Source organism: Tiliqua scincoides, chromosome 1, assembly GCF_035046505.1.
Source record: "Tiliqua scincoides isolate rTilSci1 chromosome 1, rTilSci1.hap2, whole genome shotgun sequence".
NCBI lineage: Eukaryota > Metazoa > Chordata > Lepidosauria > Squamata > Scincidae > Tiliqua > Tiliqua scincoides.
Genome location: NC_089821.1, coordinates 268,952,218 through 268,966,663, shown reverse-complemented (window position 1 = coordinate 268,966,663; position 14,446 = coordinate 268,952,218). Strand labels below are relative to the sequence as shown.

At 43.7% G+C, this 14,446-nt stretch overlaps 1 protein-coding gene across 15 annotated transcripts in view; it reads left to right on the top strand.

Moving 5' to 3' along the window:
- The window catches only part of NRXN1 (neurexin 1), a 1,133,747-nt gene extending 1,124,717 nt beyond the window's left edge, over nt 1-9,030 (top strand). For all 15 annotated transcript variants that reach the window (XM_066625795.1, XM_066625872.1, XM_066625848.1 and 12 more), the window contains one exon: nt 5,536-9,030. In XM_066625795.1, coding sequence (XP_066481892.1) covers nt 5,536-5,840 — 305 coding nt within the window. In that variant the 3' untranslated portion in view covers nt 5,841-9,030. The remainder of the gene's footprint in view (nt 1-5,535) is intronic.
- The last annotated feature ends 5,416 nt before the right edge of the window (nt 9,031-14,446 follow it).

Here is a 14,446-nt window from a genome sequence, read left to right as displayed (position 1 = left end):
CACACTGGCAAGCCATGCCTTGGAAGTGTGGAAGGGTGGGACTATGAGCATGTTGATGATGGGGACATGATTTGCTGGCATGCTCTCAACAGTGTCTAACTGTGGAGAATGATAAGGCTACAGTGTTGGAGTAATTTCGTGCCATTTCAGCCATTTGGAGAAAACTTTAAAAGGGTATCTTAGGCACCAAGGAAGCTAGTTCCAGTCCCATAGCTGACACATCAGTTATTTTTTATTTAGGCGGTCCATTAATATATTTTTACTGCCCTGTCAACAAACATTATTCTCAAGGCAGCTTATAAAAACGAACTTCTTTTAAAGTTACTAATTTTAATTCAATAATGTGACTGTGGGCACCTTGCAAAACAGAGCTGTACTGGATTCCCCCCCCCTCTCTCTCTCTCTCTCACACACACACACACACACACACACAGAGCCATTATATTATAAAGGAGCCATTCTGTCTAGACAAGAGGTACAATAGCATAAGTTGGAGGTACAATAGCATGTTGTACCTTGCTGTTGGGGACAAGATCCCCACGGACAAGATCTCCATGATATAAGGATTTGGTCTTCTGTGTTTTACTGGCAAGACTCTAAAGGCAGTTATGATATTCCGTAACATACTAATTGGAGCTTAACCAAATAAACAGGCTATGAAACTTTGCTTGCTGTTATGGGGAGAAGGCCCAGGGGCTGTGACTCTCCTTTATTGTAGGTTGCAAGAACAAGTGTTACCTTAGCAAACACTTGAGTCCTTGTTGTCTTCAGAATCAGTCATGAATATCTCCACGTTGGTGTCCCCCTCCTCTCACTTCTTTAGTGCTTATGTCTTTATGATGTATTCTCAGTAAATTAACTACATAAGAACAGCAGTACATAATTGGGTTTGTGTGGGTTGGAATAAGCCACTCTCTTTCAGCTCCTTCATTAATAATAATATTGTTTCTAGATAATGCTCGCCATTCCAGGAGTGGGGGTGGAAAAGCTCCCTGTAGTATCAGGCTGTAAAATAATTGAAGAGAACTACTAGTTGTCAATATCACTGGGAAAGTGACTCCTTTCATGCAGCAATCAATAGAACAAAACAGCACGATTTTGTCTCCAAACCCCCACTGCCGCTCCACGAACTACAAACATCTACTTGAAGAACGGCGGTAACACTTTCAGCTAATTAGGTGGTTGTGTCTTCCTTAGACAGATGGAGTAAGTGAGCTAATTGTGAAAAGATGCTGAAAATTAAAGAGTGCCAGCAGGTTTAATTTAAAAAACAAAACAAAAAAACTCCATTTTTTTCCTTAAAATAAAAATTCAGTTTCATTTCTGAGGCCTCAGTGTTCAAAGAAACATTTTCCTGTAAAAAGAGAGCTGAAAAGTGCCATTTAGCACACATTAATAGCAAAGTTAATTGACAGCATTTGCCTCAGATGCCTGTGTTCAAAGAAGAAAGACAACTTTTTGCCTGTCAGATAGTGACAGAGTTTATTCTGTAGGTTCCATTCTTTTCTTGGGCAGAAATTAATTTCTGAAATCACATTCAGCTGGAAAAGTCTCTCTCATTTTCACTCACGATAGATGTGCTCAAGAGTCTCTCTTCAGTCACAATGAATTGTCTCACATAGAACATCTGATGGCACAGCCAACTCAGATGAATGGCCACATCCTGCAGTGTGAGGGAGGGGCACAAAAACCCTTCTTGTTGCTTCTTCTGACTTCTGTGGGATTGATTCTCAGCACAAGCTGAGGCAGAGCTTGAAAACATGTGATTTTCAGGTTAAATCATAGTGTTTTGAAGTCAAAACCTGAGGTGCTTTATGGAGTCTCAAGGTTGGCAAGAACTGTAGCACTGTGGAAAGAACATGGCAATGTGAAATAGTTGCTGCATTGCCGCAACACAAGATTGTAAGCACCTTACTGCCCAATCCTGCCTCCCATCATCTTATAGCTTGCAGCCACCTCAACTGGGGGTGGTGGGTAATCAGACACCCTGCAGAAGGCAAGTAAAAATAGTTTATGTAGTTTTATAAAAAAATATTTTTACCCCTGGTAGGCCACCCATCACCTATGTGTCTCCTCAGACTTACACTAGCCATTTTGCTGGCTAAGTAGAGCCAGGGAGCGAGGCAGGCAGAAATATTGCAGGGACAGGTCCGAGTAGACCTGTTGCCGCAGCTGGGGCTTTGCCCGGGCAAGGGGACAAATATGACAAATAGCCAACTGCTAAATAAGTTAGCAAGCAAAGAGAACATTGCAATAGTCCTGGCATGAAAAAGTCCAGGCATGAAATACGTATTATCCAGAAATACGACTGGATAAAAGCCGTCTCAGTAGAAAGAAGAGTTGGGATTATAAACATTGAACAGAACTTTGCCAAAATGTTTGGTCAGTTAAGCAGGGTAATGTTAAGCAGAGCCATATTCTTGTGGCTTGCTTCTGTGTTCCCTGTAAGGACCCTCTTAGCCAAGCTTGCCAGCCCTGGGTATCAGAATTCACTGGACTCTGCTTGCCAGTATTTCTCATTTATGTGATGTTCTGCCCATTAACTCCACGTTTTTCACAAGAGCCATTCATCTTGCCTCATGCCAGAGTTTAAAAGCAATTTTGGGCAAGGTGTATCTCCTGATATACCTCAGGCATCAGGTCTGCCAATTGCTAATGGACTTGCAGGAGCCTCTGATGAGCAGAGATTGCAAGCAATACCGAAGGCACCTGGAGCCAGAACTGGCAGTATTTCTCTAATGAACGTGTACCTGCGCCAGCAAGATTCCTGGCCTAAGTCTTCATTGACCAATGAATTGGGCGCTTGATTGGGCCCAGGAAAGCAGCTAGGATTTGGAAGGTATTGCTGCCACTGAATCTGCCTGCTTGCCAGGGCCAATCTGCCCCCCTGGCCCTGTTGCTTCCCCATTTCACCCACTCCCTGCCCCATTCCATGCGCTCCCACCTCCCTCCCAACCCCTGTGCAATCTTATGAGCTGCAGCAGGCACTTTCCATCCATAATTACACAGACCTGCTTGATGGCGCTGTCATATTTGCAACAGCAGTAAAGCTGTTTACACTACCGGAATGGTATAGGCTGCCTAAAAGGTCCGTAGATTAGTACTGCCTGCACTGACTGGCAGTGGCACTCTTGGGTTTCGGACAGAGTTTTTCCCCAGCCAGCCCTACCTGGAGATGGTGGACCTGGAACTTGGGCCGTTCTGCATATAATAAATACATGAGCTCTGCCCCTGAGCAACACTCTCTCCCCTATGTAAGCAAATACATTTGGTTCATCCATTTTTATAAGGGGAAATGCTTGCACAACTGTCGTACACTTGGGTCTCACTCCCAGGGTTTTGGGTGCTCAGAGTTGTTGGTTCTGAACCCTAGAGCCCTCAAAGATCCCTGTTCGGTAGTACTGCCACCACCCTGTAAGAGCCAGTGCCTCAGTCCAGGGAAACCGAGACCCTCTAGGCTTAACTATATCCCTTGTAGGCACTGAGCACTTTCTTTACTTAAAGTCTCAGTCCTCAAGTTTCTAGTCCACAATGAGGATTTTTGGTAGCTTGCTGAACGGCTAGGCAGGATTCTGAACCTTTGTCCCCAACAGAGAATGAACCAACATGGTAAAAAGATTTTCTACTTTATTAAATACATAGGGTTACAAAAAGTTACAAAAGGCAGCAAACGCTAGAGGCATAAAACTTCTAGGAAACATATCAGCATAAAACAACAAAGCTAATTGGCTAACTCTATTAATCTCTGACTCTCACCTGGGTCAGCTTCTTTTGTAGATCCTCAGTTACCTAAGAGGCCACATGGTCCTGGTGGGGCAGGATGTGCACCCACCACCTCTCTCACTAGAGACAAGGAACAAAGACCCTGTCCTCTGGAAGTGGGGCTGGAAGCTCACCCTCTCAGCTCTTCCCTCCCCCCTGGAGATCTGCAGCTGCATTCCATCCTTGATGGGCTTCTTTCTGGCTGCCTAGGTGCTACATAATCACCTTCCATTGAATTGTAAATCCTAGCAGCTAGGAAATGCAAGCCACTTCTGTTACTGTTTTAGCTTGGTTCAGGCCTTGCAATGCTACTAGGCCTAAACTGTACATATTCATGACAACAACCTGTGCCAATGTGAAGAGTAGCATCCCTGGACCTCATATATGTCCTGGATTGCCATAGAACTTACAATGATACCAGATCTGAATGACCACATGCAGAGTGCTTGGGGGTGGGGGGGTGTGGAGATATAAAATCCTACTGATTTGCTACCTGTTTGGTGGGTAAGGGAAGTGATCTTCTAACCAGGCACTGGGGGAAGGGGAATGACAGAACGCAGTTATTCAGCCCTCCCCTTTCCAACAGCTATTTGGCACAATTTTAACCATTGTGAAAGGACTCTCAATACTTAGACCCAGCTGCAGGATAGGAAAAGAGAAACATGGGCACATGCTACATATCTATCTGAGGTTACATGTGCATATGTAGTGCTCCTGGAATGAAGCATTTATGTGTGGAAATGCATACCAAATAAGGTCTTTTTGATTTAGTTGTGTTTTAATTGATTCAATAAGCTTCCTTGAGTCCACCAGGAGGAAGATGGGGTTATTTATTTACTACGTATTACTACTAAGGCCAAAGGGCTTATGGATGTATTTTGCTCTTAATATTGCCAATAATTTTGGACAGTCTACCTTTTCCCTGCCTCTGAAGAAGATGCTGCTCAGTGCATGTTTGCAAATGTTATTTCTGACTAAATTTGAAATATAATAGATTAAACTTGAACTCTTTATTTCAGACCTTTGGCTGAGTAATTATCATGTATCTGTTTGTTGACTCTTATGTACTTTATTGTTTTGTGCTGATCATCTACCACTTAGGTTACTCATGCTTAATATTTAACCATTTTACTAGTTTCACTAGTTGTTCTAATTACAACTAACCTGAAAAGTGGCTGTGCAACAGATTTTCACCCAGAGGAAATATTCTGGGTCAATTCAGTAGAGTTCTCAAAATGAATTTTGATTTGGTTAATAAATATTTCTCAGGAATTTTCTTACATCTCACCATTGAATACTGAAAGTGAATTTGAAGGTCTTGCTTTGGTGGAATACATGTGGAAATTTTAAGAAAACACCCCCCCCCCCCATGATGCCAAGCCTGGGGTGATTTCATAGCTCAGTACTGAGAGGCTAGGCATCTAGATGGCCCTCATAAGTGCAGCAAGATCTGTCACTAGGCTAGTTCATGCTGGTAGTTCATGAGTCTAGTTTTCAATAACCTCTTCTGCATTGTAATCTTGTTGTCCTTTTTTCAGTGTATTATTTTACATTTTATATATATGCATGACCTCAAAAATGGGGAGGTTGGGTGCATTTTGTTCCATTTGATCCCAGACTGCTGAACTAGAAGCAAGGGGTGTGTTCCTTGCAGATGTGCACAGATACATACCGGAAATGTCACTTTGCCTGATCTGTTAAGTGTCATAGAATGTAGAAGTGATTCTACTTTGTTTGCACTGTATAAATGTTTCTTTCATCATCTACCAACAGCAAGTCCTACCAAACCTGGACGGGGCGGATACCCAAGCTCAGATGAGGTGGTTCGGGAATCCAGCAGCACAACCGGCATGGTAGTTGGGATTGTTGCAGCGGCAGCTCTGTGCATCCTCATCCTCCTCTATGCCATGTACAAGTACAGAAACCGGGATGAAGGCTCCTATCATGTTGACGAGAGTCGAAACTACATCAGTAACTCAGCACAGTCCAACGGGGCTGTGATTAAGGAAAAGCAACCCAACAGCTCTAAAAGCTCCAACAAAAATAAGAAAAACAAGGATAAGGAGTACTACGTCTGATCCTGACAGCCGAAAGAACAATTGTATAGAAATAGTCTTCATTTTATCTGAGACATAAAACAAAACTTATTTACTTTACTTTTTATGAAGCACATACAAAGTTTAAAAAAAAATGGGAAAAAGAACACAGGGAATGCAATCAGAAAGGAAAGACTTTTTCTAAGAAAAAAAGGAAAGAAAAAAAATGAAATAAGCATTTCTCATACTCTTGTTTCACCGAAACAGGAGCCAATAAATCCCCCAACATCCACAGTGTTTTCATTTACTCTGCCGTCTTTATGTTGCTGGAATGTTTCTGAAGACGATGTTGGTACTACCGCACACTCATAAGGCAAGGAGTATTACTACAAAAACATCACCCAGCACAACATGAAATATATGAAACTGAAAACAAGCAAACAAAAAATGAAATCTCTCACACACAAAGAAGCTACCTATGAGTCTGGATTTAGCCAAAGTGCTAGCACTTTCCTTAGGAGTCCATTAGTCTTATTACCTGAGAAGACTTTGACGTTCTACACAAGCGCTCAATAAGCAAACCTCGAAACAGAGTTTGCCACCTGGTGCAACGGAGCAATGATTGGAGCTTGGGTTTGAAGTGAAGTGCTGGCTTTTCTGAATAAACCACATTTTAAAAACAAACAAAAACAAAACACTTTCGAAAAAGCCCCTTTCTGGTTGTGAGGAAAACAATATAGCGGCCTTATTTTCAAAAATAATAATAATAACAAACAAACAAAAAGAAGTGAAATATAAGGCTTATTTTCACACACCACTAACAAACAAACCTGAGGGCATAGATGCAATCATTGGAAACAAAATTCATGCACGCTTAATATGTTATTACATATGTTTATATTAAAAAAACACATCTATATGTGCTTTCTGGACTGTGATAAGTGATGTTTTCTAGCCTGTTGTATAGAAAATGCAAACTATATCCGCTCTTCAACCATTTTTGGTAAACTCAATGTTCTAAGTGTTGCTAGATATAGAACGTTTTACGACAACTGAAGCAACCAACCTTTCTGTTTCCTTTTGCAGCCATGAGATACTGCCATAAGTTTTCTTCGCCACCCGAACCTGGTTCTTCTTCTTCTACTTCTTCTTTGTCTTTTTTTCCTTTCTTCTTTTCTTTGGTTTTGTTTAATTTACAGTGTAGTGAATATACTAAGAGGGATGTGTATGAATGTATATAAGAGTCAGCTAATTTTCTTCTTAAACCTGTACAGCCTCTCTCTTCTGTTGCCGTTCAGTTTTAGTAGTTTGTATGAAAGAAGTGGATTTAGAAAGCAAATATATATAGATATAAACATCGTAGTTTTCTTCTCCAACTGCCTATCCACTCCCAATAAACATCAGCAAATCCAACCAGAATCATAAGTTTTCCCCTCTCCCTCCGAACTCAAAGACACAAATCTGGTAATTTTTTTTAAGTGACTTGCACTCCAGATTACATCATTGGCCAGAGTGGTTGGCTGCTCTCCAGGTTGTGAGCCAGAGGCTTAATTCCATGGGATTCTTCATCCAAACCTTTAGGGCCTGATAGCATTTGCCTGATTTTCAGGCTATAACCACTACAGAGTTGGTCGGTAACAGAATTCAGACATTTGTCCTTTAAATTACTCCAGCACCTCACACTGAGGCCTTCCTTAGTTATGAAAAATATACATTTTATAAACATAAAATACATCCAAAACAGGATTCCAAGTGATACCTTTGGTGCAGTAGTCCTTATTGCAGTTTTCTTTTAAAACAACTTTCACCAAAGGAGCCAGCTTTTTTCTATGTTGAAAGAAAGTCTCCCTTTCTCAGCTAAGTGGGTTCAGTATTTTGGGAGGGAAATTTTTTTTAAGTTCTATACAGAGATATACATAAAAACAATGCATTTTGGTTCAGATACATGCATAAATTATATATCTACAAGGGAGTTTTCTGAATTTATTTTGTAAAAAACAAAAATCAGACTTCATTAGGCTCCTACAATGTCATTGTGTAACATCTCACATAGTGAGAGAAATACAAAAGTAATACATTAGGCCAAAATATGGTAGTTCAGTAGAGAATCAGCCTTCCTCCCTTGGAAGGCCTCCGGGATAAGTCAACTCATTCACACTTGACAGATGAGAGGAATTTACAACTAGCTTTAAGGAAATGGTGGATTTTTCAGTCTTCAACACAGCAATACTTTACAAACACATGGAAAACTGTCTTGGTATCACCACCCTTGGAAACTGCCAAATGATTTGATTGTTGATCATGCTGTATGTGAAGGGCTTTTTCTTTTCATTTCTTTTGTGTGATGCTTGTGAATATTTGAAGGAAATATCGGGAAAGCTACATAGCATTAAAAGTTAACCCAAAAATAGTTTGTTCAGTTGATTCCCTGATGCACCGCCTTTCTCATTCACCTGTGCTCAGGGGACAACAGCACATGGCTTCCTTGAGCAACAAGGAAAATCTGACTCTCATACTCAAAGTAAAACCAGAGGTGAAATGAACTTCCTACAACAATGAGGCTGTATTAAAGGGGAGAGGGTTTCCAAGATCCTTGGAGTTCTCAACCAGTGCCACAGTCTAAGCTAATGGCAGTTCTTTTGTGACTTCATATTTATTATAACTCACCTAACTTGGCCAGATGATTTTTCCAAGCAATTAACACAATTACTTTAAGGAATAAGTGATAGGGGATTGCTATTTCTAGCAAAGGGAATTTTCTGGGGAGCTACTCCTGTTCTTCCTTGTTGATTTTGTGATTTAATAACGAAACCAAGAAGTGTTTGCATTTATCAAATGTTACAGTAGCTATATTAAAATACTTTTCTCTTTTTCAAATACATAACAAATACATTAATCCCATTTCTATAACAATCTAATTTGTCTGACTAAGGCTACAATCCTCTGCATGCTTGCAAGGGAGTAAGGCTCCCCAAAGACAGTGAGTGAGTCTTCTTCTGAGTCAGCATGTTTAGGATTGCACAGTGAGATGGCTTTTTTATTATTACTGTATTGTGTTGCCTTTTTTTTAACAATACACTAAAATAATGTGTGAAATTATTCATTCCCAAGATATCAAAAAGAGTCAGAAGCCCTTAACCTTATAGTGCTTTCTGTGATAGATATTTACAATTTTTTTTATTTGTTGCAAGGCCAAGTTATCCATTATTGGAAATGCTAAGCAAGTGGAATTTACCGTTTTGTTAATAAAATGTTTCTTAATACAATTGCTGACTCATTATTTTCCCAGCGTTTTGCTTTATGTCCAGTGATTTATGTCCTACATCTACTATTTGACTCCAAGTCAGGAGTGAGCTCCACAGCCAGCCTTTGGAGATCCCCTGTCCGTTTCATGGCACAAAGCAGCTCCACATGTACTCTGGTTTGCACATGTGTCACCTCCATTGCTAAAACACAGAAATGCCCACAATGCTGAAGAAATCTCTGTGCATATCTGTGGCTATGCAAATCTTTGGCTCAGTGTAGCAAGTGGTAACACTTTCACCATTTGTACTTGGGGTGTTTCCCAGTTAGTATTACAAACTAAGTGATCCAGCATTCATATTCTTACCATATTGGTCCTTAAATAATATGGCATTGAGGACTGCTGCTATTCTTGCTTATTTGCTCTTTAAGGACCATCAATTTTCAGATTGTACAGCCAGCACATTGTGGTGGTGGTGCTTGAAAGGCTCCCAAAATAAAACTCAACTACTGAACTTTTCTTCTGTGGCCTGAATTCAGTGGATCTATATCTCTTCTTCTTTGAAGTTACTGCTGCACTTGCTTGCACTACTTGCCAGACAACCTGCTTTTCAATTTATATTTTAAAAGTGAAGCTGAAAAGTGTATTCACTCTTCTTATCTTAGCTCTAGTAGGCATTACTCTCCTGAATCCATGGCACAAGCTGCTAGCCACACTCTCCGTGCCACTGTGTCTGCTAGCCATACCCTGGTAGCTCAGTACTTATCTGCAAAGGGCAGTGAACACAGGGGTACAGCCAGCAGGCACGTTGGATTGGGGGAGCACTGGGGGAGCCATGCTTCCTCTTCCCATGTTCAGCAAACAGGAGAAGAAAACCTGAAAAGAGCTCCTATGGGATCCCAGCAAAACTCCAGGTTCACAAGTGTTTTTCTCTATTGAATTCATGGTCTTGGGAAGCACCTGAAAATCCATTAGGGAGCACTGCTGGTATACTTGAACCAGTACCCCCTAAAGAGAACTTTTGGTCAAAATTTGAGATAGTTTCAAGGGAGAAAGGGCATCCCACTGTGGCCCTTTCAGTTTACTATCATGTTTTGCAGCCATGGCAATAGCATTCCTCCTGGCGCTAGAAGTCCCCTAACTTAAAAGTCCCCTGAGAATGATGTAATGACATAGATTCACTTGGAGGGGGGAATTCCTGGAGGAGAGGAATGAACTTACACTGCCACTGAGTCGTCGTCCCCCCATCACCAGAAGTTGCCTGAATTCACCATATGTGAATGGGCCAGTATAATGAGTCAGACTTAATTGCTGGTGACTGAGCCACAGTTTAAGAACTAGTCCTTGTATTAGGCCCAACAGAAATAACACAAAATAGTAAGGTTTCAAAAAGCTCTCCAGAAGTCTTCATGAGGCTAGATAAGCAAAACAAATGGACACATTTATGCACGATGGAAAAGCCTGAAGGTCTACCATGTTAACAGTAAGATGGAACAAGGAGGTTTTATTGAGACTTAATTTGATTAGCATCTGTTAGGTGAGAGAAAGATTTCAATGTGTCCCAAAGGGTACTGGAACAAAAATAATAGCTGTCCCCCCCATCCCTTTTTAATATAAGCTCTAGCTGTTACTCAGATCTGTCTCCAACACAGAGTGGAGCACACGGATTTGTTGCACAGTAAAAAGTAAAAGAGAAATGCAATTGTATCTCTGTTAAAAACTGGAGCATACATAAACTCAAACCAGGTATTACATAGTGTTTGGAGCCAGGGCCTCCAGGAGGAATTTTATCAGGAGGGGTACAAATTTTCTTTTGGGCCCCTTCCCGGAGGGGTTAAATTGAGCAGGAGAGGGTGGTAGGCAAAACGAGTGGAGAGGAAGCAAAACAGGGCAGGGGGAGGGTCTACTGGGCTTCCTAGTGTGGAGTCCAGGTCCACCTACCTGCACGGTATTGGCAGCTAGATACAGTTATGTGGAAAACCAAACACACTCCTCCCAGATGTGCACTGATTTAGGGAGTGCCCATCAGATATGACTTGCAGCAGCAGCTGCCACCATGCGCCTAGCATTCCATGCAGTCAGTGAGATTGGAAAATATAAGATCCCAGAAAATTTTTGGGCTCCCTCCTTTGGCTCCTGGGCCCCCTTTCTGACCCTGGGCCAAGGTACAAATTGCTCTCTCTCATGGGCCCTGGTTGGAGCTTCAAAAGCTGTTAATGTATGTGTATTGCCATGTATTTATATCACAGGCATGTGTTAACCTATTCCAAATCAGTTTGCATAAAACCTCCAGCACCCTAGATGGCAGGCATTTCTATCATGCACACATTGATGTACCATTGTGCATCATGCGCACATTGTGTCCCTTCTTCCCCCACCCTACTTTTGTTTTGCTTAGCATCCAGTCTGAATAAGTATTCTGGAGAACTTTAACGCTTGCCGAGTGTAGCTGGTCCTATTGCCCTACTTTGGCATCTTATCACACCCTTCTCATCAACTCATCTATATTTATTTACTTTCTACTGTCATCATAAAAAGCATCAGATTCTTACATCAGGACCCCGGTACCCAGAATGTACTATTTGAAACTTCCAGACCTGAGGATGCAGTAATACATCTTCTTACAACAGGAGAATACAACTAGGTAAGAAATATGTTACTCCTTTGGGGAGGGGGGGGTCTTACTGTTGGTTTTCCTAAGTATGGGCAGCCACAATCTGTCCTCAGCTGCTCACATGTCCATGTACCATCCAAATATTCCAACTCCCTTCTTGTGTTGGCAACCTTCAGTCTCGAAAGACTATGGTATCGCGCTCTGAATGGTGGTTCTGGAACAGCGTCTAGTGTGGCTGAAAAGGCCGATTCGGGAGTGACAATCCCTTCCAAACCGGGAGCAAGTGCAGTCTGTCCCTGGTCTGTCTCCCTGGCTAGGGGCCTTCCTTCTTTGCCTCTTAGCCTCAGACTGTTGGCAAAGTGTCTCTTCAAACTGGGAAAGGCCATGCTGCACAGCCTGCCTCCAAGCGGGCCGCTCAGAGGCCAGGGTTTCCCACCTGTTGAGGTCCACTCCTAAGGCCTTCAGATCCCTCTTGCAGATGTCCTTGTATCGCAGCTGTGGTCTATCTTTAGGGCGCTTTCCTTGCACGAGTTCTCCATAGAGGAGATCCTTTGGGATCCGGCCATCATCCATTCTCACAACATGACCGAGCCAACGCAGGTGTCTCTGTTTCAGCAGTGCATACATGCTAGGGATTCCAGCACGTTCCAGGACTGTGTTGTTAGGAACTTTGTCCTGCCAGGTGATGCCGAGGATGCGTCGGAGGCAGCGCATGTGGAAAGTGTTCAGTTTCCTCTCCTGTTGTGAGCGAAGAGTCCATGACTCGCTGCAGTACAGAAGTGTACTCAGGACGCAAGCACTGTAGACCTGGATCTTGGTATGTTCCGTCAGCTTCTTGTTGGACCAGACTCTCTTTGTGAGTCTGGAAAACGTGGTAGCTGCTTTACTGATGCGCTTGTTTAGCTCGGTATCAAGAGAAAGAGTGTCAGAGATTGTTGAGCAAAGGTACACAAAGTCATGGACAACCTCCAGTTCATGCGCAGAGATGGTAATGCAGGGAGGTGAGTCCACATCCTGAACCATGACCTGTGTTTTCTTAAGGCTGATCGTCAGTCCAAAATCTTGGCAGGCCTTGCTAAAACGATCCATGAGCTGCTGGAGATCTTTGGCAGAGTGGGTAGTGACAGCTGCATCGTCGGCAAAGAGGAAGTCACGCAGACATTTCAGCTGGACTTTGGACTAGAACTCCTTTCTAATGCCCTGTAATGTCCATGGCAGGCGGAAACCGAGCCATGTGTGTGACCAAGCACGGGGAGCTTACCCTGTCGAGGCAAGTTGGTCAGTGGCAGAAAGAAGGAGGGGAGGCAGACACAGCTGTTTTGCACAGATGGTTTACTCGCGTCAAACTCTTGACATTCATGGGGCCTGTTACGTCACAGGTCCTATTGCCTTACACAGACTCGTGGCGTCGGCGCATGATAGGCTCTTTCCCCACTCCTTCCCGACGCCTTGAGATTTCAGGCAGAGCTCTCCTGCTGGTGCCTGTCGGCCAGGGGTATGGGTTCCCGAGGGCTGCATGGCTGTTGTCTGGGGTCAGCTTAGCTGTCCTCAGGAGGGCCCCCGTACCTCCAGGCTTGCCCCTCAATCAGCTGGCCTCCAATGGAGGTAGTTGGCACCCAGTACTTGATTCTGCAACCTCGCCTCTCCTGCTGTAACCCCCAGGGCCCGGGCGGGTCTAGGATCGGGGAGTTCCCAGCCCCCTGCCCCTTTCTCCAGGGCCAAGGTAAGCAAAGTTCCCTTCGGGGCCTGGATCGTCACATAAGGCCAGGGTGGCTACCCCCTCTGGCCTTCCCTTCAACCCTGCTCCCAACTGGAGAGGAGCAGCCTCCCTCTAGGCTCTCCAGCCTCCTTATGAAGCCAGCCTTGGGCTGGGCCAGCCCCACCCCTTCTTCCCACTGACTACTGTCTGCTCCCAGGAGGCAGTAGGTCCTACTCCCAGGGAGGTGTCTTGCCTGGGACCCCAGTCCTGACAGTGCTTAGGTTTTACTCCTGAAGAGGCCCCTACCCCTGAGAAGACCCCTGCTGCTGGGGAATTCCTGGCCACCTGGGCTGGGCCTAGGTGACATGCCCACTTTTGGCTAATTAACACCCTCCTTTTCCAAGAACAGCAGCTGTGGTGTGCAAAGAAATGAACAGAACTCCTTATCAGTTGAGCAATTAACATGAGTTTATTGCTACAAACACTCCCTGCAAGTCCTCTTGTCCAGAAGCTTTCCCTCCCCAAAACTCCACTTAACTTAGTGGGTAGATGTCTGAAGCTTCCAGTCCAAGTCCAAACCAGTCTCCAAAGCAGTCTTCTGCAGTAGAGTCCCTCCTCTATTTCCTCTCCAGCAGAGTTTCTCCTCCAGCAGGGTCCTGGCAGTTCTCTCTTCTGTGCCCTCCAGGAGGGTCCTGGCAGTCCCCTTCTCCCGTGTGTCTGTCCTGTAGGTCTGGGGTCAGGTAGCCACTTGGTGAGGGTCCCTCTGGGTCAGGTAGTGTCTCCCTCTGGGCCAGGATAGCCTTTGATCTGGTCAGGTAGCCCTACTCCTTCTGAAGCTGCCTTTTATCCTTGAATGGCCCTTGTTAAATCCAAATTAGGCTCAGGTGAGCCATCTCTTCAGTCCATGTCCATTCAAAGTCCCATCAAGGTCAAATGAAGCTCAGGTGTCCAACCAGGTCTCCATTGGCCTTGATTGATTACAGCTGCCCTTCCCAGAGCTGTCAAACAGCTGTCAAAACATGGAATTGCTGTCAACACCACATCATCCACCTGATGATCTTCTGATCTTCCATTACAGTCCACAACCCAGG